At 43.9% G+C, this 27,926-nt stretch overlaps 1 protein-coding gene across 1 annotated transcript in view; it reads left to right on the top strand.

Moving 5' to 3' along the window:
- ALKBH8 (alkB homolog 8, tRNA methyltransferase) overlaps positions 1-27,926 on the top strand; it is a 1,100,659-nt gene that overhangs the window by 280,360 nt on the left and 792,373 nt on the right. The window contains exon 2 of the mRNA XM_044072605.1: positions 20,983-21,223. Coding sequence (XP_043928540.1) covers positions 20,983-21,223 — 241 coding nt within the window. The remainder of the gene's footprint in view (positions 1-20,982; positions 21,224-27,926) is intronic.

Genomic DNA, 27,926 nt, shown 5'->3' with positions numbered 1-27,926 from the left:
CATTTTTCTGCTTTTCTTTTTGTTTTATGTTTTGTAAAATTGTCCATATCTGGATGTCTTTGCCTGTATTTCTCTTCAAATATCTTTGGGGTTGCTCTTTTTGCATTGATTAGTTTTGCTTTCATCTTTGCATAAATATTGCACCATATCAGATCTCTCTTTCTTTCCCATGTCCGTATTTCTTTTTTATACCCTTCAAATGTCTCAAAATGTTTGCACTTCCTCGGTCACTTCTTTTTTCAAATGACACAAGGGTGTCTAGGTCTACATAGTGTTTTTCATGGATCTTTTGTATTAATGAGCACAAATTTGTATTAGAAGCTTCTGACAGTTTTTCTTGTGGAAATATTTTTCTTTGCTCTAATTTCAAATCTCTTAATCTTTCTGCATGTCTTTTGTCTGGAAATTCTGGGCTTCTTGCATAATAGTGACAATACATAATTTCTTTCTTATCCTCACTAGTCCACTGTATTGTCTGTATGACTCTTTTTTGGCCCATCAGTTTTTGTGATTTTTGTGGAGTGCTGCTACTTTCTACAACAAGGGGGGGGGCATCTTCCCCCTGGGCCTGGTCTAGCCCCATTGTAGGAATATTTCTGTGTCTTGAGGATTCTACACTGTCATTTTTTTCAGTCCTGGTACTAGTGCACCTACCAGGATTGGGCACTTTTTTATCCTTTGTCTTGTGCACCCAGCTATTTTTATTATTTAATCTACTTCTGTCCATGATATATGCTGTATAAAATACAGTCTATAGATTGGTGTCATCTTGGTGAGATTTTGTGAAAAACTTTAACCACAGCCTGAGCACTGGTCCATGATGGTTCTTTCCACGGCTGTGCAGAAAAGGCTGGTCAGGTTAATGGGTCTGTAGTTCTCAGGGTTGGTTGATGGACCCCCAGAGTGCAAGGGGGATTACTGTTGCTGTTCTCCACTCATCCGGCACAAAGCTGTTTTTAACCACAACCTGAGCACTGGTTAAAGGGATAGCTAAGTGGTTCTTCTAGGTCTTGTTTTAGATTGTTTAATATGCAGCCTGGGATGTTATCTAGTCCCATAGAGGCCGTGTATTTGACCTTGAAGAGCGATTGAATAACCCGTTCTTTGGAGATAAATGGTAGAGGACAGGTATCAGGAATGCTATGGGATATGGCTGGTGGGGACAGGGAGGTGAAATTGTTGCCAAATCTGTCATCTAGCAGGTGGGCATATTCATCAGGTTCTGTGTGAGTGATGCCGTCCACTATAAGTTCGGTACACAGCTGGATATTCCCATTGAGGTTTTGGAAGTAGATAAAGAATGCCTTATGATGGTCTTTAGCTAGGGATGCCAGTATAGTCTCATAACTTACTTTAGAGGACTTTACAAGCTTTTTTGCTTGTCTAGGCAGTGTAGGGTAGTCTTCATTTGCTAAGTACTTTCCTTCTTGCTCTTAGATATCAATTTCTTTCTTTTGTTATATAACTTATTTATACTTGCAGTCCACCAGGGTGGCTTGTTTTTGTGAGAGGACACAGTTTTAGTCTTGTCAGGTACTGCCAAGTCAATACATTTGCTTAAGTGGCTATATAGGGCATTTCTGTACTTCTCCGCATAGGAATTGTTATTGCCTGTGTTATCAGGGGCTTTGAAACCATTTATACCATCGCTTAGGAGGTGATAGTTTGCTTTGGAGAATTTTGTTTTTTTTTTTTTTTGCCGCTGTGGGGGTGTTCGGTCTGATCTTTACTTGAAATGAGGTAGATTTAAGGTCTAACTTAACTAGGGAGGGCAGCACACTGGGGGTAGTGCAGTAGCCCCCCCCCCCCATGTTGGTAAGTACTAGGTCTAAGATATTTGAGCCCCTTGTTAGGGTGCAGACTAACTGTTCCAGTGCATTTGAGTTAACAAAGTCCAAAAACCTCAGTGCAGTCGTGTGTGTGCTCATGTAAGCTGCCCAGTCGATGGATGGGTAGTTGAAGTCTCCCATGACCAAGGTGTTTGGCTGTATACTAAGCAATTCAAGCAAGTCCAGATAGAAGGTGTATTTCTCCTGGTTCATGGTGGGGGACCTGTACCTAGCTATGATACAGTAGGGTGTTTTGCCCATAATTATTTGGACCTGGAGTAGCTGAAGAGAGTTGTGCTGTTTCATCAGTCACAAGGCGTGTTTGGATTTAATGAAAATGGATACATCTCCACCTTTTGGTCTCTCACACTCGGTTTGGGGTCTGAACGTGTGGAAGGCATTATACCCCTGCATGGCTGGGGTACTGTCCATGGGCTTGAACTAAGTCTCAGTGACTGCACAAACGTCAGTATCTTCCAAAGTGAGGAGTGCTTCCAGGGAGTGCAGCTTACTGTTTAAGCTTCAAGCATTAAGCAGCACAACCTTGAGTTTATCTTTAGAGTATTTTTCTATGTCGGAAGTTTTGTTGTTTTGACAGCCTAAAAAGGCTCTTTGGGGGAGGAAAGCATCCTTGCCAATATCCTCAAGCCTTGTGGAGACAGGTGAAGGCCGTCTCTGGCAAAGCATTGAGGTATGTCAACCATGTCTTCCCGGGCCAACAGGTACTGGATCCCATTGGAGTGACACCAGAAGCTAAGTCAGTTGTTAAAATCAATCATTTTTTGTCTGTCCTTTGGCCTCATCCTAGGTGAAGGCTGAATGCTGCTTAGGGCTAGGGACATACCTGCCTGACGCACATAATCTGAGAGCTGTATCATGTCTCTTTGAATAGTCCAGGGAGGTACAGCTCAAGTCATTCACTCCATGTACTATGACAGAATCAGAATGGTAATTTCTGCTGAGTGACTTGAGTGCTTGCGTGACTTGGGTGATCGTGACACCCAACAGGCAGCTTACCGTGACCTTCTCCTTGTCCAGCCCAGGGAGAGGGATGTCTGTGTGTCTCACTGTTGAGCCGCCTGTGAATAGGAAATTTGGTTTTGAAGTGTTTTGCCATAGGGGCTTGATTGCTGAGACACTGTTAGACATATTATGTGTACAGGTGGATTCTGTTCTTGTGCCAGTATGTGAGGGCTGTCTGCGTTTGGGAGGTCTCTGTTTTTTTGTTAAGGTCTTGGCGAGTCCAACTATGTATGTGGGTTTATGTGTATTGACTTTATCTTGTTTAAAAGGACAGGTGTGTGAGCTGACAACCTTTTTGATGGGAAGCCTGAGAGGGTTTCACTAAGTGGTGTTCAGGGGAAAAAATGTGATTGTAGGCATTTGCATCTGTACAAGGCATTGCTAACCCACCGTTGAGTGGTGCGCAGCTCCTCCAAACTCTGAGCAGCTCCAGTAAACTGAGTGCGAAACCTTGCAACCACGTTGCTTAAGTGCAAATTTAAACAGTTCTAACACAGTATACCAGTAGAAAAGCCCCTCACAGATCCTTTATTCCAACAGTCTTTAACTCAGATGAGTCTTAAGCTACACATTTCTGCCACAAGGGTGCAGGGGCCCCTCTTAATGTAAGATGGCTGGTTTTAGTGCTCAAGTGATACCAAACAGTCTAGATTCAGCAAGTCTGAATCTAGCCTATGCTATTTAAGGCAGATGAAGTAAAATATGCAAGTGCATAAGTCAGTCACAGCAGCAAAAACAGTGTAAAATGAAGCAACAGTTCAGTGAAATACAGGTGAAAAAAACAGGCTTAAATTCTAATTATTTGTTGAAGATTTCAGTGGATGCTTTGTATTCTCTTAGATGCATTTCAGATCTCTGGCTAAGAACGCCAGACTCTGAGCAGGTCCGGTAATAAGTGTAAAACATTGAGACCATACAGATTACACAGCACTATAGTCTGCAAAGACAACTAGAAACCAGGTTTATACCCGTACAAATATTTTATAATTCAGTCTAGTTATCCTTAGTTGCAGTCCAGGGGATCATGGATGTCATAGGGATGGTAAGTGGTAATTCCTGTCGACCTTTAATGGTAATAGGCCCGCCCGAGCAGCTGGTAGGGAAGCAGTTAAACCAAGACTCAGCTTTTAACACTAGAGTTGATTATAATAAACAGTTGGACCAGAATTAAACAGGAGTTGCACACTATTGAGTTTATAAGCAAGAAAGTCTAAATTCGATTCACAAAGTAACGTTGGCCTCAAAGACAACAAGAGTACAGATTTTATACAGAGTGATTTTTCAGATAACCTGACTCGTGTATTACTGCTGGATAAAGGAATGCAGGCATCATGAATGGAGAGTGAGTGGGGAGTGTCCACCTACCATGTACTGTGTTTATGCCTCATTTTAAGCATTACCGTATGTAGAAACAAGTTTCAAGTTCTGTATCAGTGCCATTTCAATTTGTTCCATGTACTTTTTTTGATAGTCTTACATGTTGCTTAAGTCTTTTGCCTATGGTAGCAAAATAATTCTAGTTATTTTCTTTTTGCATGGTTGTAAAATTTTATCCTATCATCATTTCTTTCAGTATAACATTCCTTTATTAATTTTTCTACCAAGCTTCTTTTCTGTTCTTATCTTTCTTGACTGTTCATAGCTTCTGATGTTATGTTGTCCCTATCTCGCCTTCGTTCTTCTTGGTTTAGTTCGGAGCCAATCCTCGGCTCCGACTCGGCCATTTTACTATACCTCGAGAGGTTATACTGGCTTGAGGCTAACCCCTATCCCAACATACCTAGCAGTAGCTACCCAGATCTCATTTTGCTGCTTGCAGCATCAAGATTGCGACTACTGGCTCAGGCTAAATACTTATTGTATACTGCTATCTTCCTTTTTAGGGTTATTAGCAGCTAATTACCTTTGTGGTGTCTGTTTTAGTTCTTGTTGCAACCTCCTGACCTTCCTCAGCTGTTTTTTTTTGGCCGTCATTTTCTTAGGCCTTGCTTTTTCCTTGAGCCCGTTTCACTTAGAGGGTTCTTCTGTACTTTCCCTCTTTCTGTGCAAGCAGCCATTTACGTTAGAGGCTCTCCTATTGGGGGAGTTGCTGTTTTACTTAGAGGCTCTCCCCCTTTTTCCTTCCTTTTCCAAAAAAAAAAAAGTATCCTTGTTTGTAGTAGTGTTTGTAGTTCAGTTTTTTGCTGCTTGTGTTTTCTGGTATCCAGAATGTCTAAAGAGTCAAAACCCTCTGGCTTCAAGACGTGTGACTCGTGTTGCCAAAAAATGTCCCTTAGATAGGCAGACGAGTTGTGTTTACTGTTTAGGGGCAGTTCACCTGCAGGACTCATGCTCTGTCTGTCATGCTTTCAGTTCCAGAGTCCTGCAGGAGAGAAAAGACAAACTGATTTAGCATGGCCTTCTGAAGAACCCTCAAGATCCTTCGTCTCTGGTTCCTCAGCCAGCTAAACTGTCTGAAAAATCCCCTAAGCCATCCTCATTGGTTCAGATTTCGGAACAACCCAAGTCTACTGTGAAATCTTTGGCTCTGTCGGTTCCCAGTGTTGGCTCCGACAAAGCTATGTCTCCGGCTGCTCCATCAGTATCTTTGGAGCCAGTCCAGGCCCATAAAAGAACCAGGTCTCCCTCTTTAGAGCCGGTTCACTCTGCTCCTCAGTCTCCTTTGTTGCAGTCTGGGGCAGGCAGTCATCTTCTCACTCCTCTCAGTCCTCCAGGCTTTCGGATCATGATGTGGAGAGAGTGGTCAATAGACTCCTCAAGTCACAGGCACTTGCCAATTTGCTATCAAGCCCAACCCATAAGGAATTGGCTCCTTCGGCCCATCCAGCTTCTCTGTTGGTTCCTCCTCTGACTCCCTTAAGCTCTGAGCCGGAGTGTATGGATGTCGTGGTGGTGGAACTGTCAGCTCCGGTTACTTCTCCTTTATTGGTTCCGACTCCCGACTCCCGCTCCGATCTACTCGATGTCTCAGTCCATCAAGGGATCTGGGTGCCGAAGCACTCTCAATCGGCTCTGAGGGGGGAAGTGGCATCGAACACTTGTCCAACCCTGCTCTCCCTCTTGATGCTTCAGCGCAGGTGAGCTCAGTTCCCACATCAGCCTCAGAGCCGTCTCTCTCAGTTCGCAGGAGATCTCTGGGCTCTTTGGAGCCGTAGGCTCCTACGACTCTGGACTGTAGTGCCTTCGAGGTGATGAGGAGCATGCTGTCTCCTGAGACTGCTCCACCCTTGGCTCCATTGTCTCTTTCTCCCTCTGTGCCTGCCTTTGACCCTTCTCCTTCCTCCAAGCTTAGGGAAGCTGTGCCCCAGGACGCTCCATTGGGCAACTCCACTTCTTCAGAAACCTCCCCTGAACATTCAGAGGAGGTCCCTCGGAAGAAAAAAATGTAAGAGGAAGCATTTGGACTCTCCTGAGTCCATCACTTCAGACACAGACTTGGATGAATCAGAAGGGTCCCCACTGTCCCCCCTCTGAGGATATTTCCTTTTCGGACTTCTTGGAAATCCTTAGACATCGGGGTGGCTGGAAGTCCCTAGCCCCTTCTGAGGACGATTCTGTCTACCTTGACGCATTTGGTTCCTGACCCTCCACCTGTTGGGTGTGTCTGCCTTTTGACCCACTTTTGTCTGTAGTGAGTCGTAAGGCGTGGAGCGCTCCAGAGACCATGAAACCAGTTCCAAGGAGCCCAAATAAATTTATAATTGCACCTAAAGACAAATCATTCCTTTCCAAAGGGGTTCCTGTTGATGCTATGGTGGTGGCAGCAACCCCTAAGAAGGAACTTGTGGAAACTTCTTCATCTGTTCATCTGCCGAACAAGGAGTCCCATACGATGGACAGGTATGGGAAGCCTATGTTCTCTTCAGCAGCCTTTACTCTCTGGTCGCTGAATTATTTGTCACACTTCACATGATTTCAGAAGGATCTCCTAAAGGAGTTAGGAGATACCCTGCACAATCTTACAGCTGAGGGAGTTGCGAACAGGACGGCTTCCCAGCTTGCGACCTTGACTTCAGTGGTTAACCCCAACATGAGGCTCATTTCTGATGTGGCAGATGGAGCGAGTAGGGCAGCCGGTACCGGAGTTGCTTTGTGGAGGCACTCCTGGATGCGTCTTTGTCAGTTTGTGGAACCTTTCAAGTCTTCCTTTACCAGTACCCCTTTTGATGGCCCATCTTTGTTTGGGCCTCAGGTAAAAGAGAATCTCTTCAGGTGTGAAAAGGATGGCATGACTCTCTCTACAGTTAGGAGTCCATTTTTCCACTCCATCTAGAACCAATCCTAAAGGTCAGAAGAGTGTGAAAATGTGGTTTCGAAAATCCCAGGGAGCATCGCCTGACATACAAGAAGAATTTTCCCCCAAGGGCAGAGGGGGAAACGATAATGGAAGACGCCGGCCTCACAGCAGGGGGGGGTCCGCAACAGCAGGGCGACAGAGATACATTCTCTGCTAGGCCCTTCCAGCACTCCTTAAGAGAGGCCCAACTGTCTGCCTCTGGAGGCAGTCGGGTGCAGACCACCATTGTACCCAACAGCCTGGCAAACTATTATGAAAGATGCATGGGTACTATCAGTGATATCTAGGGGTTACAAAATTTCCTTTTCCCAGTTACCCCCCCAAGAGAAAAACATTCTATCCCAGATGTTCCACCTAGTCTTTGGGATCAAGCAATCCTAGAAGTACAAAGATTGCTAGAAAAAAGAGCCATCCAAGAAGTCCCCACAGACTGAATCGAATCCGGAACTTACTCAAGGTTCTTTTTAGTTCCAAAAAAGACAGGGGACTGGAGACCCATTTTGGATCTCAGCAAGCTAAACAAATCGGTAAAAAAGGCGAGGTTCCGGATGGTAACACTGCAGTCCATTCTTCCCTTTTTGGGTCAGGACAATTGGATGTGCTCCATCGATCTCCAAGATGCATACTACCACATATAAAAATGGACAAGCGATCCAAGAGATTCCTACGCTTCCGGCTGGGAGCCAGTCATTATCAGTTCAGAGCTCTGCCCTTTGGTCTCACCACAGCCCCCAGGGTATTCACCAAGTGTATGGCAGTGCTCACGGCTCACCTGAGATGTCTAGGATTCCAGGTGTTTCCATATCTAGACGACTGGCTCCTCACTTCCACCACCAAGCATCAACTAATCAAAGCACGGGGACTACACAATTCAAACCTGCTCCCAGCTAGGCATTATCATAAACTACGAAAAGTCTGCCTTGTCAGTCTATTACCTTCATAGGGGCAGACTTCGATACAAGAGCCATGATAACAAAGCTGCCTCAAGAAAGGGCGTCAGCCATTTGTCAGCAAGTTTCATTCCTCATAAAAAAGACGAGAGTTCAGGCAAGAGAGGTATTGAAGGTCTTGGGCTCAGTGGCTGCAGCAATTTCTCTAGTCCCTGTGGCTCGCTTGTACATGAGAATTCTGCAGTGGCTTCTTTTCCCTCAATGGTCTTTCCAGGATTTACCAATGTCACACATGATCTCGATCACAGAATCCTACAAAAAGGACTTAGTATCGTGGCTTGTCTCCCCCCAGATGACTCTGGGAAGACCCTTTCTAGACCCCCATCCAGTAGCCACAGTGACCACAGACTCCTCCCAGATGGGGGGGGGGGGCATTATCTGGGACAGACTGTCCAAGGAATGTGGCAATGACACGAGTACCACTTGCACATCAATGTTCTAGAGATGAGAGCAGTGCTTCTGGTGTTGCAAGCACTTCAAGACTTTCTACCTACCGGAACTGTTACAATTCAGACAGACAATATGTCAGTGGTATGGTACATCAACAATCCGGGCGGGACCAGATCTTACCCCTTGTGTCAGGAGGCCCTTCAAGTATGGCAATGGGCGATGTCTTCCCAATGTTTTCTGATTGCGGCGCACATTCCTGGGAAATCCATCGAGATAGTGGACAGGCTCAGCAGGGCTATCCTCATGCCTCACAAGTGGTCCCTGAAGCAAGAAGTTGCGGATTTGATTTTTCGCAAATGGGGCCAGCCATGCTATGTTCTTTTTGCCACTCCCCTCAACAACACATGCAGCAGCTACTTCGCTTTAGTCCCCCCACCGGGACAGTCACCCAGGGATGCACTTGTTCACGATTGGCCTCCGGGTCTACTTTATGCCTTTCCACCTTTTCTTCTGATCCCAAAGGTACTTCAGAAAACAAAGTCGCTGAGTTGCAAACTCATCCTCATTGCTACTTACTGGCCTCTTCAGATATGGTTTCTGTTTCTCCACCATCATCTAGAAGTGGAGCCTTGGATACTGGACCCAGTTCTGGAACTCCTGATGCATCAATCGGGCGTGCTCCATCCCTCCCTCCAAACTCTCAAGCTGACTGCTTTTTTTCTCCATTTACAGTCTTAGCCAGGCTCCCCAACATTTCCCTGGCAGTACAGCACATCCTGGCGTCCTCTTACAAGCCCACTACCAGAAAGATTTACACTAACAAATAGAAGAGGTTCTCTTATTGGGCAAAGAATAATGATATTGATCCTTTCACTGCTCCTGTTCAGAAGATTCTTGATTTCCTGACTGAAACGTTCGAATGAGGGGCAGTTGCAGCTACCATTAGGGTCCAACTGGCTGCCATCTCCAATTTTCATGTGGGAGAGTTGGGCTCTAACATCATGTCCCATAAGCTGTGCAGAGCATTCTTCTGAGGTACAACCTTTTTACAGCCCCCGGTAAGAGAATCCCTCCTGGACTTAAACTTTGTTTTAGCCTCTCTGGTTCTTCCACCCTTTGAACCAGCAGCAACTTGTCCCCTGAAATTTCTGTCTTGGGAAAACCTTTTTCTTGGTTTACATCAGCTCAGCTAGATGGGTTTCTGAATTACACGCTTCACTCGCCGTATCTCATCTTTCACAAAGATAGTCTCTCTCAGAACCAGTCCATCCTTGTTGACAAAGGTGTTTTCAGAGAATAATTTAAATCAGTCCATTGAGCTTCCTGTATTCTTCCCCAAATGTCCTTCAAGGATGCATCTGCAGTCCTTACAAATGGGTTGTCCTGTCGTCAGGCAGCCCCTCGGTCGGCCGGATTCCAAAGTCTGGGTCTGGCCTCGGCTGGTGTCGCACTTCACCCGACGTCATAGCTGCAGTTCTTCGGGTATAAAGGCATCAGCCGACGCCATTTTCCTCAGTCTTTCTTGCCGCGTGGTGCCCGAAGCAGAAGCTGTTCGCAAGTGCCGGTCGGTCAGAACCAGAGATTACTACTACCGAATACTACTTCGAAGACTTCTAAAAAGCTAAGTACCCCGTTGGGGACTCTTTCTTGCCTCAGCCGATGTCAGAAAAAGTGAATAACTGTTTAACTTGTGGGAAACAAATACCTCATAAAGATTTCCACTCTTACTGTTTACCTTGTCTAGGCCCAGGCCACGACGTCGCAGCTTGTCTAGCTTGTGCTTCTTTTAACCGGCGGACGCTTAGACGTCGGTCGGAGTTTGCTGAGGAGTTTTTCGGCTCCAATTTTGCTTATATTATGCCGTCGGATCATCCGACTTCGCAAATATCTAAAAAACGCAAGGAGAAGGACCGACACTCGCGGTCCGTGGTTTTGGCCGAAACAGCGGTTAAGCCAACCGCGAGTGTCTCTGTTTCGGCTGAAACCGAGCTAGCGGTTCCTCCTTCAGCCGAAAACTTTCCTTCAGCCGAGGCCTCTTCCATCCTCGTGGAATCGGCTTCTGATATCCCAACTGCTGTTACAGTTTCTCAGGAATTATCAGATACTATTCCCTTGGATATTTCAACCCCTGCACGTGGAGCTGCTAGGCCACCTGCAGCCATGTCCATTAAGGCCTTTGCCAGGGCTAAAGCAGCTAAAACTTCTAAATCTGTGCCTGCTAAGCCCCCCTCTCACAGGCCTAGTTCTAGTTCTAGTTCACAAATGCTTAGTTTAGCAGAGGATCTTATCTCTTTAATCCGAGGATCCCAACCACAACCAGACAGGGCCTCTCACCCGCCTCCAGAGAAGAGGCCCAGAGCTGAGCCCCCTGAGCCAGTGTCTTCAGATGATTCCTCTGATGACTCACATGATACAGACCCTCCAGAGGCCCCATACTCCCCTTATGAAGACTCTGATGGTGAAGAGTCTATTCCTTCTGCCTCTCCGCCTGAGGAATTTTCCTTTGGGGAAACCCTGCATGCTATGAGGGAGCAATTTCAGTGGCAGGGCCAGGATTTTTCAGATTCCAGAAAAAGGCTTAGAACTTTTCTGCATTTACCTCAACATAGGCCTTTAGCCATTCCTCCAGTTCTTTCTGTTGTAGATGATGCATTTAACGATGCCTGCGCTGCTCCCGATTCTCTGCCTCCGGCCCCTGTTAAGCCCGATAGATTCTACAGGGTCCCGGACACACATTACCACCTGTATAAGGCTCCCCTTGCAGATCCGGAGACTATTTCCCAAGGACCTAAGGCTGTAGCAGCCTCCTCTAGCAAAAACCCCCTCCCCTCTGAAAGGGAATCCAGATCCTTAGAGAGATGGGGTAAAAAAGTTTACACTTCTGCTACTCTTTCAGCTAGGGCCTTGAACTGTCAGTTTCACATGATGCAGTATCAAGAATTTTTGCTAGATCAGTTAACCAAAAAAGTGTCTTCAGATGAAACACTAGACAAGAAATATGTGCAGGAAATGGTACATAACATTCAACAAGTCAGTAACCATTCCCTAAAATGCGGCTATGATGCACTGGAGGCTTCCTTTAGCTCAGCCATGACTGGCACAGTCATCAGAAGGCATGCATGGCTAAAAGAACAGGCATTACCAGACCACATCAAATCAAAACTATTGGATGCTCCTATGGATAAGGTCAATTTGTTTGGCTCTCCAGCACAACAAGTACTGAAGAAGATGGAAGAGAAGGCAAAATCTGTCCAAACAGTAAAAGATTTCTTACAGGTCCAACCTCCGAGGTTTAGCAGGAATTGGCCCTCCAAAAATTGGTCCTTTCCAGACTCCTCCAGAACTCAGAGAGGCAGGAATAGGTGTTCAAGAGGCAGAAGCCAATCCAGGGGTGCTTACAGAGGACGTCAGTGGCAGGGCAACAACCAGCGAGGCACAGCCACAGACACAGCCACCACAACAACTACTGGTCAATCACAGTGACTTGGATCTGGCACCGCCTACCAGGGAACAACTACAAGCACCCTTAGGCGGGAAGCTAGCCTTATTTACAACAAACTGGCATTACATCACAAGAGACAACTGGATTTTACAGATAATAGACCAAGGTTACAGGTTTCACTTCCATACTCTACCAGGGAAGAGAGGAATGCCAAACCTACCTCCAAATCAAAAGACGGAAGCACAAAAGCAGATATCCCAATTATTAAGGATGAGAGCTGTAGAAAAGGTACCATCTATGGAGCAGGGCAAGGGATTTTACTCCAGACTCTTCCTGGTACCAAGAAAAGAAGGCAAGTGGAGGCCTATTCTCGACTTGTCCGCTTTAAACACATTCCTCATCGTTCCAAAATTCAAAATGCTGACCCTACAGCAGCTTCTTCCCATGCTGGGCAAGGAGTCTTGGCTGGTGACTCTAGATCTCAAGGAGGCATACCTGCACGTCCCCATACGACCAAACTGCAGAAGATACCTCAGATTTCTTGCAGGATCAGAGCATTATCAATTCTCAGCATTGCCCTTTGGCTTATCTACTGCGCCCAGAGTGTTCACGAAATGCCTAGCATCAGTAATTGCTCATTGCAGGCTTCAGGGAATCCAAATCTACCCATACCTGGACGACTGTCTGATACAAGCGGACAGCAAAAGCAAGCTAGCAGAAGATTTACAAAGGGTCATTTATCTGCTACAAGCCCTGGGATACACAGTCAATATAAAAAAGTCAAGGCTGATACCATCCCAGAGAATAACCTTTTTGGGTGCAGAGTTGGACACATCAAGGCAAATGGCATTCCTAACGGTGGAAAAACAGGAGCAGCTACCTCTCTACTTCTTGTCCTTAACAAAACAGAACCATCTGACAGCAAGAAAAGTACTGCAAGCCTTGGGCTTCATGGCATCCTGCATAATATTGGTTCCTCATGCCAGGCTGCATATGAGAAAACTACAGTGGTATCTAAGGAATTTATGGTCTCAACACAAGCACAGCTTAGAGACCCAGATTCCCATTATTCCATGCCTGAAGCAAGAATTCCTATGGTGGGCTCAGGCTTGTCAATCAAACACAGGACTGCCTTTTCACAGTGCTCAACCAAGCCAAACCATCACGACAGATGCCTCAGACCTCGGTTGGGGGGCTCACATGCTGGACAAGTGCATACAAGGCTTATGGTCTCAAAACCAGCTACACCTACACATAAATCTAAAGGAAATGCTGGCAGTAAAACTGGCAATTCAGGCATTCAGACCATTTCTTCAACAAGGTCCATTGCTGATAAGGACAGACAGCACCACAGTCATGTGGTACATCAACAAGCAGGGAGGCACACATTCGTATCCTCTTTGCCGGATGGCACTGGATCTCTGGAATGTGGCCCTGAGCTACAACATTCAGTTAAAAGCAATTTTTGTACCAGGAAAAGAAAACATCCTAGCAGACATGTTAAGCAGGACTACCACGGATGCCCACGAATGGATGCTGCATCCGGACATCTTCAAAACAATTACAAGAAAATGGGGACTCCCAGAAATAGACTTATTTGCATCCCCACACAATCACCAACTAAAGAAATTCTGCACAAGGACGTACCACCCACTCGCTTGGAAGGTGGACTCCCTATCCTTCAGTTGGAAAAACCTGACAGCATATGCATTCCCACCACTTCCTTTGATGCACAAAGTGCTATTGAAGATCAAAGAGGACAGTCCAAGGATCATTCTGATAGCTCCAGACTGGCCAAGGCAACATTGGTATCCATTACTGAGGAGCATGTCTCGGGAACAAATATGGCCACTTCCCCTGGTTCCCTTGCTGTTAACACAGAACAACTACAACAATCTGCATCCAAACCTGCAAACTCTGCAGCTGACTGCCTGGAACATTGCATAAGACCAGTTAACCCAAATTTATCCCAAAGGGTTAAAGACATTATCCTTGAGGCTCGCAGACCCTCAACAAGAAAAAAAAATATTCAGCAAAATGGAAAAGATATCTCATTTGGAGTACTGCAAAAGGAGAAGATGTGTCACTGGTAAACATAGCCAACATTCTGGAATACTTGGCAGAGCTCTTCCACACAGGCCTGTCCTACTCCTCCATCAAAATTCATGCATCAGCTATTTCAGCAGAATACGACTTGGATCCTCCTGTCTTCTCGCATCCTCTGCTCAGACAGTTTCTGAGAGGAATTAAAAATGTAAAGCCTCCTAGGAAGCCACCATTACCAGCATGGGACTTGAACTTTGTGCTAGAAAAATTGACACTTCCTCCTTTCGAACCAGCAGCAACAGCAGAATTACAATACTTATCATGGAAGACTGCTTTCCTGCTGGCAATAACTTCAGCAAGAAGGGTATCTGAACTTCTGGCATTAATGGCAGTGCCACCCTTCCTGATCTTCCATCAAGATAGAGTGTCCATGAGAACAAATCCTTCCTTTATGCCTAAGGTGGTTTCCAGAGTTTCTTTAAATCAGGCTATCCACCTACCTACATTCTTCCCCAACCCACAGAACAGGGGAGAAAGACTGCTGCATACCTTGGATGTACATAGACATTTACGCTACTACCTGGACAGAACCAAGGGCAATAGAAAAACTGACCAGCTACTGGTAGCATATGCTACAGGAAGGGAAGGAAAAGCAATCTCAAAACAGACAATCTCCAAGTGGATAGGAAATTGCATTAGATTTTGTTACTCCTACCATGGAAAGAAAACTCCAGAGAACATCAGGCCTCACTCTACAAGGGCTACAGCCACTACCACAGCCTTCTTACGAGGAGTGGCTACCAAGGACATTTTAGAGGCTGCTACTTGGAGCTCCGTGCATACATTTGCCAAGCATTATAATCTACCTTTATACTCTAGATCCCGAGCAGGTTTTGCCACTGCCGTTTTACAAGGGATCCTAACTACACCATAACTTTATTTTTCCACCTCCCCCAGTTTGGCTATGGTATTCTACCCATTTGTAAGGACTGCAGATGCATCCTTGAAGGATATAGTACAGTTTTGTACCTACCATAAATGTAGATGTCCGATAGGAATGCATCTGCAGTCAGGGTTACCCACCCGCCTTCCCCTCTGTGGTGCTCCTAGGGTATTTGCCCATCATATAGCTTGCTGGGGGAATCTATTATGGTGTATTTGTTTGTATATATGTACATACATGCTTATTTTTGTGTTTGCTCTCTACTATTTGGAATCATTGGCATTAATCCAAATTTAGCCATCCAAGAGGGCACCTGGCATCTGGGGCAAGAAACACTGAGGAAAATGGCGTCGGCTGATGCCTTTATACCCGAAGAACTGCAGCTATGACGTCGGGTGAAGTGCGACACCAGCCGAGGCCAGACCCAGACTTTGGAATCCGGCCGACCGAGGGGCTGCCTGACGACAGGACAACCCATTTGTAAGGACTGCAGATGCATTCCTATCGGACATCTACATTTATGGTAGGTACAAAACTGTACTTTATGGCAACAAGGCAGAGTATAGACTTCACCAGTTGGATGTTCATAGACAATTACGCTTTTACACAGGACCAAAGACTTTAGAAAAATCATATCAATTGTTTGTATCCTTTGCTGACAAATAAACAAGGTTCTCCAGTTTGAAAAGTGATCTTATCAAAGTGGCTGTCAGACACAATCAGCTGTACTTATGATTTGCGTAAAAAGAAGCTTCCAGGGAAAGCCAGAGGACACTCAATCAGGGCCTTAGCTACTTCTGTTGCTTTCCAATCCAAATTGCCTTTAGATTCAATCTTTGCAGCAGCAACATGGGCAAATCCTCATACCTTTATCACTCATTACAAAGTGGATGTGGTCTCCCAGAACAGGGCATCCTTTGGTTCCACTGTCCTGAAGAGTTTGTTCCAGTGAGCCACCCAAGAACCAGGTGCCCGGGGACGCGGTCCCAAGAAGGCGAGATAGGGACAGGATAACATAAAGAAGTTATGTACCTACCATAACGTTCCATGTTTGTTGTCTTTCATCTCGCCTTGCGTCCCCCCCCCTTCCCTCTTCCTGGTGGATCGAGAGGAATTCCTTCATTGGTTACACTGGCTGAATTTCCTGTTGACATACCAGGTTAGGTGACCAGGCTTTGTTGTTCCTTTTTTCCTCCTTAACTTTACATGTGAATTGTCCCTTTATACACAAGTTTTTCATTTTGTGTAAGAGCTTAGTAAAAATTAGCATTTTGATTTTATGGTCTAGTGTGGGCTATCACAAACGAGATATGGGTAGCTACCGCTAGGCATGTTAGGATAGGGGTTAGCCTCGACCCAGTATAAGCTCTTGAGCTATAGTAAAACGGCCGAGTCTGAACCGAGGATCAGCTCTGAACCCAACCAGCAAGAAGGAAGGCGAGATGAAGGACAACAAGCATAGAACGTTATGGTAGGTACATAACTTCTTTTTTTCCTACACATTCTAATTCCTCTGTTAGATCATTTCTTCTTAATGTATTTACTGCTTCTAATGCATATCTGTATAAGGTGCTTTCCTGTTTTTGTTCCAAAAGCCTACTTTAAAGTGTTTAGGAACTTTTTTAAATGTTAATAATTGTGTTATCTGTTAATACACATATCCAGCTATTGTTTTAATTATTAACAGTTAAAAATTGACAGTGTTGAGTGTTGCACTAGTTGTGTGTCCATTGGCAAGTCACTTTTACTGAGTAGTATTGCTGGTAGATTTAGGTCTATATGACCACAGTCCAGGATACCAGAAGGGTTAAATGTGTTTATTTCTCTGCATTTATTAAGTAGGTGACACTACTAGGTGTAAGTACCTCTTTTTGGATGGTACTTTTAATATTCACACATTATGCGACTGGACATTGAGAATCAAAGCCAGCAATACATGGTGAAGCTTTTAAGCAGCTCCGGATTAACCATCTGTGCTAAACTATTAGACAATTTAGTTTTGTTTTCACTTGCTCAGTCAGTAGGAGGCTGCTTGTGATTCCCAAGTTTCACCTTTATCATTTTCTGATGTGTCATTTTGCTTTTTGTTACTCCCATACTGTTAAAAACGCAAAAAGAAATATCTAGCAAAACTAGATTTTTCACTCTGTGATTCCTTAAACCTCTTATGTTAGAGGCAATATGAAATATATCCAAATTACCCTTTTAGGACACCAGGTGTTTCAGCTAAATGGCAATTCTGAATGTCCATGACTTTTTCTTTTAAGTCTATTTATGGACAAATTCAGGCCAAAAAAGCCAAACCCCACTGGCTGTGGACATGCATGTCACTGTCTTCTTATGGCATCAGCAGCACAACATAAGTGGAATGTTTGGCTAACATTTGGAAACACAGGATTGTCGTACCCAACTGATATCCATAAACTATAGGGTGACTGCAGAATATCCCAACTAACAAACTAAAACAATGAGTAAAAAGGTCACAGAAAAATGAAAGTACTTCCATACTGTAGAATGCAGTAACATGGCAACTCATGGAGTTTAGTTTTCTTTCTGTACTCAAAACAAGACCTTAAAAAACAAACATTGTAAAATGTTTTAGTTATTGTAATGTTTATCATTAGTTATTGTACAGTGTTAAGTGGTTAGATCATTTACATTGTTTGGTGAGTTATCTTGACGCCCAATAGCAGTGGTTTTGTATTGGGTGCCACAATAAATGTTGGAGTAGTTAATATAACATGAGATCACTGACTACTAGAGTAAAGAAAGCTACTGCTTGCAGTAGATAGTTTGAATATGTGTATACACTTTGTTGAAAGAAAAAGTGTAGGCACTTCACTGAAAGAGATTTAGCTAATCATTAATAAACACAGAGTTCGAGCCTTGCAGAAGCTGTTTATTTTGGGTGGGAGGCTGGCATAATGGTTAAGGTGCTTACTTTACAAACACAAGGTGCAGGGTTTGATTCTCACATGGAGTAAAGTGGCTAGGCTTAAAATGGCCTGCAAAGGCAGTTAGCCTAGTACCAGCCTATAAACCTATAAAAACAGTAAGCAACATTGCATTGGCTGGACACGTGGTGACACTTTTAATTTCACCTAACTAATAAACTGTCTGCAAGCTGCAAATGCCTGAGGAGCAGAAGTCAGCAACTTAGATGCTACATAACTAATCAGTATATTAGTGGTACAGACCTGTTTCTAAGTCTATTCACTGTCTGTGCAGACAACGTAGACCCTCAAGTAGCAGATAATGGTGATCCAGGCTCCTGTTGGTGGAATGTTCTGTTTATTAAAAGCAAAAGCAAGAGAATCATGGATAGCTGAAGAACAGATGTCAGTACAGATGTCGATGGATCTAGGGCCTGTTAAGCAACTTGACCAACACTTCCATCATATCATCTAAACTGAAATGTGTTGCAGACATTGGAAGCAACAGTAACAGAAGTAACACCTGAAAAAGACTGGCACCAGCTGAAATACAGCATTAGCCAAGGTAAAACACAGAGAAGGTCTGGAGAGTGGTGTTAGTGGGACTAATACCTGATAAAGAATGGTGCTTGAAAACTGACATTAGCTCATTTGCTCAAGGAGAACCATTGACTGCAGGACTGAAGCCTGCTATGTCAGGATGCTGACAGTAGGTGCAAGCCTAACTTTGTCTGCTGACTATTGCCATGAACAGGTATGTAGCAACCAAATTAAATAATTTCAACACTGAAAATGCACCTGTAACTGGTGCCTAATTTAGTTTCACACCTTGAAGTGATATGGGAATACTGATGCTAAAGGTGCTAGGGTCAACCAGTCTGTTAAAATCATAAGGGTTAGGCACAGACAAGTAAACAAAATAGCCAAACCAGTATGCGGGACTCTGACCAGAGCAGAGACTGGAGTCTGCCATAAGAAACTCCTACATCATTATTTATTTATTTATTTATTTTAAAAAAGGTGGGTGTGGAACAGAAATAGAGGGGAAGAAAAATGACACAGCACAGGTGTAGCTAGCTTAGGCATATTCTGAGTACTCTAATACTTTTTTGGGCATCTCTTATAAATTACTTTAGGTGAACAGCATTTTTAGAACTGTCTAAACTAATATTTACAGTGCATAGGGGTACAAAACATGTTCATGTGATGGGAATGCAACTGTAAAAATAGCCATTTTATTTTTTTAGGTGATAACAGAAGAAAATCATGTTTCTATTTCATGTGTTTCTAGGAGTAATATTTTGAAAATTAAGTACATTTTTAAAAGATAGATGGGTGGTGGAAACAGCAACGTTAGTTCTGAGTACAAACTATAAATTTCTGATTACACCTCTGCAATAGGCCTTGCTTTGTTTAGTATTTGAAACGGGGACTGTGTGCTAGCTGATTTACGTAAAGAAAGGTTCTGCTATACCATTTGTGTAGTTAAGTTTACATAAAAACAGACCATAAACCCACTCAAAGCAGGACTGTACAAAGCACACTCAAAATTACAAATGATGTTGCACAGTCTACAGAAGTATGATCTGAATGTAAAATGCAGTTGTGGTAAGGGCAGCTTAGAAGACAGATTCTTGAGAGGAGATGCTATTTACATCTGGGAGTAGTCAAATACAAAGAAATACCAAGGAACTGAATGTTTTGGCTAGGAATATTTATCAAATAGAACAAGAAGTATGTGGTTATAGTGCATGCTTCAAAATCAGGAAAAAGATAAACTTATTAAGTACTTTCCTAGAGATCCAGTCCTAACATTGCTTAGGTGGTGCTTCATAATATCTTGTGAAGGACTCCTAAGCCCCGTTAAGGTTGGGTCTCATGTTAGGGACTAAGCGCAGACAGTGCCAGCTGGTATATGACAGCGGCAGAAGGTAAAATGTCACCCTGTCTGACTTAAAAAGAACATGTGGCGGAATAAAGTACCTAACCACTTTTAAAAGCTGTTTTACCTTTTCCCTCATCATTTTTTTTCTATTTCTGGTAAATTACTTAAGATTATATTCAGTAACATCAGACATTAGAACTTTATATTTGTTATTGTTTAGAAAATGCATGTTGATGTGAAAACACAGTGCTTTGTTACCTTTTTAAATGAATTAGAGCAGTACTTAAAATATCTTCCTGATTTTAATCCTTTCACCCCCCCCCCCATTATTTTTGGACTTTTCAGAATTCTTTAGCAAAGAAGTTTGCAGGTATGCTACTGCTGTCTTTTTGACAGTGCTTATTGGTTCATAGGTAAATACTAGGCTAGCTGCACTTGTGGGCCATTTCAAACTTTTCCCTTTCAAAGATGAGAGTCAAACTTTGTACATTGTGTTAACCATTGTACCAACCCTCAACCCAGAGATGGTAAAACACTTCACACTGTTGAGTTGTAGTTCTTGGCATCAGTGTCTCAAACACATGATAAGCTGGTTATGAAGTTGTAATCCACTGTGTCATCTGCAATGCATACTGTAATAGCAGCCCACTGGAAGGCACAGATTGTTTCCATTTCAAAGACACAATATAAATAAAACATTTTATGAGATGGCTCTGTATGATTTAAAAACTTGACATGCCTTACTTCTTCCTTTGATAAATCCCAGTTGATTTGTATTGGAAACTGCTTGGTGCTTGTTAAGTTAACTGTTTGGTGTAAGAGTCATTGTTTGAAGAGTCATAGCTTTAGTGATAATTCTGTTTGAGGGGAAGATGCTAGGGGTGTTTTTGAACCAGACTTTAGCTATCAAAAATAGTATTTCTTCACAGAAATTAATTTGCAACATATACAAGCTTGCTACCATTTAACAGTTTTGCTGTATTGAAAGCTGTTGTTTGACTGCAGTTACCTGCTTATTCAGTAAACAATAGATGGGAAGAACGGGTTGGCCAAGCGCTACTTGTCTACTGTTGGATCCATACTTTTAAATATTATTACTGCATCACAAAGATCCACAAATGCCTGTAGTCTCTTCCACTTTCAGGGCACAATGCTTGCAGTCTGTGCGTACTTTATGGAGACACATTGTTGTTTCAGGTCTTCTCTAATTCCTGTTTGTGTTCTCACTTGTTATTTACCTTTAGAATCTGGTGATTGCCAATGGAGGACTGGGAAACGGAGTAAGCAGAAAGGAGCTACTTGGTGTTCTTAAGGAAGCTGGAAATGTAAAGGCACTGCTAATGCCCCCAGATAAACCTTATGCATTTGTGACATACGAAACAGTGGAAGAAGCTATGGTTGCTTATAACACCCTCAATGGATGTAATCTTGAATCAGAAGAGTTGAAGCAGAATATCTTTCTCTATCTGAGCTACGTGGAGAAAGGTACTGAAGTAGTATTGCTAATTAGGGTTCTTAACAGTTGTGTTCACTTGTTAAAAGACAGAAGGACAAATAGTTATGGAATTCTAAAGAAAGCTTGACTGATTACATCTTTTTTAGACAGTTGTTTCCTGAGTGTATCCTTGGTATTAATATCTGTTAGTAAAGCTGTCGGCACTGGCTTCTTATTGCATTTAGAGCTGTGAATTTGCCCTCTACAGACTTTTGTGTTTATTTTTTCAGTTCTCTCAAAGATTTTATACTGTCCTTACCAATCCCATGGTTGATAATTGTATATTAACCTTCATGAGAATAACTGGGATCATACCATAGATAAATTGAGGGACACATAGAAGCTGCCTCTGTCCGTTAGTCGTACAGAGAGCAGTCTTTGGGTAAGTTTTCTGTTTCCTGTCTATAGATCTAAGTTGTGCTTGAATATGGATTAGAATGAACTTTGTTTATGTGGATGGGGAGTCTGTTCCACAGTAGCGGTATCCTTTGTTTGACATACCTGCCCCTTCAAACCATTCTGTTGATGTTTCAGAAGAGGTTTAGATCCCTAGACTTAGTATTTCTGAAGCCATTTGACTTGCAATAAATCCATCAGTAATGGGTCAAGACAGTGCCTTGTATCCCAGACACAGGTCACCTCTGAGCAGTCTGTAAAATACCAAGTGTAGTGACAGGGCTTTGAGTCGTTCCATGTAGGACATGTCGCTTAAGCCTTGTATCCTTTTAGTAAGTTATCTCTGTGAGCATTCCAGTTGTTGCATGTGTCTGGACAGACATGCCAAAGGAGGCATTATTTTTAATGATTGGCCTAATGAGGGCTGAGTAAAGGGGACAATGACATCCCTTGATCTAGACACAGTCACTTTGTTTATAAGCTGTACAGTATAGAAGGACTTTCTTACAACAATGGACACATGTTGGTCAAATGTTAGATCACTGTCCACATAAGTTCCCAAATACCGAACAAGTGGGTCAACTGTTATGAGTGTATTGTCAATGTGGTGGTTACCTGGGGAAGATGACTTCCCAAAGGATACAGTAATGCATTTTTTTGGTGTTTAGTTCCAATCCATGATTTTGGCACCACTTATTTATTTGGGACAAACCTTCCTGTAGGATGGCCAAGTCATTTGGAGATTCGTTGACTGCTCCTAGCTTGCAGTCATCTACAACATAGTCAACCATGGCTCTTTGGTATTAACTTTTACTTCAGAAAAGTAGATGCCAAACAGGAAACATCCCAGCACAGAATCCTAGGGGATCCCGCCTTTGGTGGCTGATCTCTATGTGGAGGTAACTTCCCCTATTTTGATTATCTGCGTTCTGTCTGTGAGCCAGTTGGTAATCCAGTAGGTGACATAGGGATTTATTCTCAATGTATTTAGCTTTTGTATTATGCCTGAGTGGGGAATTGTGTCAAAAGCTTTGGCCAGGTTGAGGTATACAGTGTGTGCCATTTTGCCTTCATCCATTGCTTTGGTGACCTTTTCAAAAAAAAAAAAAAAGTGGAGTAAGTTTGGCCTTCCCTTGACAAATCCAAATTGAGACAGGCCAACTATTTGTCAGATGTTCATCGTGCATACAGCTGCAGTCATAACAGATGGGTTATCCTGCTGTCAGGCGGGTCCTCGGTTGGCCGAATTCCGAAGTCTAGGTCCGGTGTTGGTTGTTGTCGCTTCTTCCCTGACGTCAGTGCGACAGGGGTATAAAAGAGGCAGCCGACGCCATTTTCTTCAGTCTTTCTTGCCGCGCGGTGCCCGAAGCAGAAGCAGTTCGCAAGTGCTGGTCGGCCAGCTCCTGAGATTTACGAAAGTATTTCAGCCGAAGTCTTCTTGAAAGCTAAGTACCCCGTCGGGGAAACTTTTCTTGCCTCAGACCGATGTCAGACAAAGTTAATAATTGCATTTCATGTGGGAAGCAAATACCGCATAAGGATTTCCACTCTTTCTGTATACCTTGCTTAGGCCCAGACCACGACGTCTCGGCCTGCCGTTTTTGTGCTAGATTCAATAGCGCACTATTAAGCGTCGGAGTTAAGCGCCTTCACTTTTTGGCAAAAAATTTAATTATATTATGTCGTCGGATACTCCGACTCCAGTTTTGAGCAAAAAACGCAAAGATAAGGACCGACATACGAGGTCCACACTACCTACTGAAACCATGCTAAGGCCTACTACCGGTTCTCCGGTATTCAGCGAGGCGCCTACGCAGCCCCTGAGTACCGATGACAATGCATTACCGGTGTCTTCAGTACCCGAGGTCGCAGGCTCTTCGGCCCCCATTCCTACTACAGATCCCGACGACACTCCTGGCGGGGAAACTCAGAATTTAGACAGGCCTGCCATTTCTCAAGGGGTCTTCAGGCCTTCCTCCTTCTCCATTAAAGCCTTCATTAAATCTAAAGCAGCCATGAAAACCAAAAAACAGGTTCCTCAGACCCCCTCTCAAGGCACCATGCCTAAAAAAACAGATGCTTAAAATGGCTGAGGATTTGATTACTCTTATCAGGGGTTCTCAGCCCCCCCCCCCCTCTGACAAAAGGCCCAGATTAGAGGAAGACTACCATTCCTCAGATCAAGCTTCTATTACCTCAGAACTATCTGAGGACCAGGATTATGCCTATTCTCCATTCGAAGACTCTGATGCAGAGGAGTCTATTCCCTCGATCTCCCCCCCCCTGAGGACTTCTCTTTTGGGGAAACCCTGCATACATTGGGGGAACACTTTCACTGGGAAGGCCAAGATTACTCAGATTCCAAGAAAAAGCTCAGGGAATTTCTTCTGCTCCCCCAGCATAGGCCACTGGCTATCCCTCCTGTTTTAGATATATTGGATGATGTGTACACAGAAGCCAGCCTTAATCCTGATTCTTTGCCTCCAGCTCCTGTTAAACCAGATAGGTATTACCGGGTTCCTGACTCTCACCAGTTCCTATATAAAAGCCATATTTCTGACCCAGAAACAATTTCACAGGTTCCCAAGGGAATTAAGGCCTCTACTGCTAAAAATCCATTACCTTCAGAGAGAGATTCCAGAGCTTTAGAAAGGTGGCGGAAAAAAGTGTACACCTCGGCCACTTTAACCATGAGGGCATTAAACTGTCAGTTCCATATGTTAAAGTATCAACAGTTTTTGATATCTCAGCTGAAAAGCAAGATGGCACAACCAGAACAGCCAGATTTAAAAGAGTTGCAGGATTTGTTGCATGGTGCAGAGCAAGTGGGTAAACATACCTTGCAGTGTGGTTTTGATGCTTTAGAGGCCTCATGTAGAGCTGCTGTTACGGGGTCTGTTATACATAGGCATGCTTGGCTCAAAGAGCAAACCTTACCAGATCATGTCAAAGCTAAATTATTAGATGCACCTCTTCAAAAAGATGTATTGTTTGGTGTTAAAGCTGAGGAGGTGCTAAAGAAAATGGAGGAAAAAGCGAAATCAATGCAAACAGTGAAAGATTTCCTGCAGGTACAGCCTCCACGTTTCAGCAGAAACTGGCCTTCAAAAAATTGGTCCTTTCCAGCCACGGACAGACCTCAAAGGGGCAGATACAGGCGCCCAAGGGGCAGAGTGCAACCTCAAGGATCTTTCATAGCCAGACAGTGGCAAGCACCAACCCCAAGAGGTGGAGAAGATAGATCACAGTCTTTTAGAAAACAGACACAATGACTTCCCCTTACACCTGCCAAGCAAAGCTTTAATGGCAGCACCTTTGGGCGGAAAACTGACATTATTCTCAAAAAAAAAAAAAAAAAATTGGCATATTGTTACAAAAGACAAATGGATTCTGGACATTATAGACAGAGGCTACGGGTTCCACTTTCGCACCCTTCCAAAAATGAGAGGCATGCCAAACCTGCCACAAAATCAAAGGGCAGAGGCACAAAAACAAGTTTCAGCTCTCATGGACATGAAAGCAATTCAAGAGGTACCTGCAAAAAAACAAGGTCAAGGGTTTTATTCCAGACTATTCCTGGTACCGAGGAAAGACAAAGATTGGAGACCTATCTTAGACCTATCCATCCTAAACACATATCTACAGGTGCCAAAATTCAAGATGCTCACATTACAGCAGCTTCTTCCCATGCTGAGCAAGGAGTCTTGGCTGGTAACATTGGACCTCAAGGAGGCATACCTGCATGTCCCTATCAGACAAGATTGCAGAAGATACCTCAGATTTCTTGCAGGTTCAACCCATTACCAATTTTCTGCATTGCCCTTTGGCTTATCTACTGCGCCCAGAGTGTTTACGAAATGCCTGGCATCAGTAATCACCTTCTGCAGACTACAAGGAATTCAAATCTACCCATATCTGGACGACTGCCTGATCCAAGTGGACAGCAAGGACTTACTACTGCAGCACCTGGCGTTTGTAATAAAACTGTTGAACTTCCTGGGATACACAGTCAACAAAAAGAAATCAAAACTAATACCCTCTCAACAAATATTTTTCCTGGGTGCCAGCTTGGATACAACCACCCAGATGGCCTACCTCACACCAGACAAGCAAGGGCAACTGTCTCAATACTTTAGAAAAATGGCAACTTACACCAGGCTAACTGCAAGGAAAATCCTGCAGGCTCTGGGATTCATGGCATCTTGCATCCTACTAATCCCATGTGCAAAGCTGCATATGAGGAAACTTCAATGGTACCTGAAAAACTTATGGTCTCAACACAGCCACAGCTTGGAAACAATTATCCCACTCATTCCATGCCTTCAAAATGAATTTGTGTGGTGGACTCAAGCTTGCCGAAGAACCACAGGTCTTCCTTTCTGTGTACCTCAAGCAACTCAAATAATCACAACAGACGCCTCAGACTACGCCTGGGGAGCACACATGACAGATCAGTGCATTCAGGGAAAATGGACCTGACAAGAGAAGCACCTTCACATCAACCAAAAGGAGATGCTAGCCGTGCAAAAGGCTATTATGACCTTCAAAGACCTACTGCATCCAGGCCAGCTATTGATAAGGACAGACAACACCACAGTGATGTGGTACATAAACAAACAGGGGGGAACTCATTCATACCCCCTGTGCAGGCAGGCCATGACCCTATGGAACACAGCACTGGAATTGCAAATTCAACTGCAGGCACAATTCCTGCCAGGGAAGGAAAACACACTGGCGGACAACCTAAGCAGAAATATGACAGATCCACATGAATGGAAGTTGCATCCTCAACTTTTCACAAAGATAACTCAGGCATGGGGACTGCCAGACATAGATCTCTTTGCTACCCACAGAAATTGCCAGTTGAAAAAAAAATTTTGTTCAAGGACCTATCATCCACAGGCCTGGAGAGTGGACGCACTTTCCTTCAATTGGGCAACATTGACAGTCTATGCCTTCCCGCTTCTTCCTCTGCTGCCCAAAGTTCTATTAAAAGCCAGAGCAGAGAGGCCGAAAATGATTCTCATCGCTCCAGACTGGCCAAGACAACACTGGTATCCGCTCCTGAGGAGCCTGACACATTCCCCACCATGGATCCTACCTCTAGTCCCTCTTTTGTTGTCCCAGAACAACTACAAAACCCTTCACAGCCATCTCAAAACTCTAAATCTAGCTGCATGGAGAATTCCTTGATTTCCCAACAGTTTCTCCTCTCCAAGGAGGTGCAGGATGTCATCTTGGAGGCCAGAAGGCCTTCTACTAGAAAGGCTTACTCCGCCAAATGGAAACAATTTTGTGCCTGGAATCAAGAAAAGGGACAGAATCCTTGGGTAATAAATATACCTCAAATTTTACAGTACCTAGCTGAGATGTTAAACAATGGACTTTCCTTCTCCTCCATCAAGATCTGCACAATACAACACAGATCCTCCATTATTCTCTCACCCTCTCTTAAGGCAGTTCCTCAGAGGGGCAAAGAATTTAAAACCCCCAAGGAAACCACCAGTCCCTGCTTGGGACCTCAACTACGTATTGAAAAAGCTGACCCTTCCTCCCTTCGAGCCAGCTTCTTCAACAGAGTTACATTACTTGTCATGGAAAACAGCCTTTCTTCTGGCTATCACCTCAGCACGCAGGGTTTCGGAGCTACAGGCCCTCATGGCTGTGCAACCATTCATCATTTTCCATCAGGACATAGTTTCCTTACGAACCAATCCTACCTTTATGCCAAAGGTAGTATCCAGTATAGCTTTGAATCAGACTATCCACTTACCTACCTTTTATCCTAATCCACACAACAAAGGGGAAAGACTACTACATTGCTTGGACATTCACAGACAACTTCGTTACTACTTGGACAGAACAAAGCAATTCAGGAAATCTGAGCAACTCTGTGTCCTATGCTGTAGGTGCTCAGGGAAAGGCTATTTCCAAACAGACAATTTCAAAATGGATAGCCCACTGCATACGTTTTTGTTACTCATTCCATGGAAAAGCTGTGCCTGCATGCATCAGATCCCACTCCACCAGAGCCACAGCTACCTCTGCAGCCTTCCTCAGGGGGATCCCTACCAAGGACATTTTGGAAGCAGCCACCTGGAGTTCAGTGCACACTTTCTCCAAGCACTATCACCTCCCTCTATACTCAAAATCTAGAGTGGGCTTTGCCACAGCAGTCCTGCAGGGCATCCTAGCCCCTCCTAGTTCCACTTAGTGCCTACCACCCTTACTTAGCTTTGGGATTCTACCCATCTGTTATGATTGCAGCTGTATGCACGATGAACATAGTACAGTTTT

The sequence above is a fragment of the Protopterus annectens genome, chromosome 5.part0, assembly GCF_019279795.1.
Source record: "Protopterus annectens isolate FY-2018-M chromosome 5.part0, PAN1.0, whole genome shotgun sequence".
Lineage (NCBI taxonomy): Eukaryota > Metazoa > Chordata > Ceratodontiformes > Protopteridae > Protopterus > Protopterus annectens.
Note: the sequence above shows the minus strand (reverse complement) of the source record. Positions and strands in the feature narration are given on the sequence as shown.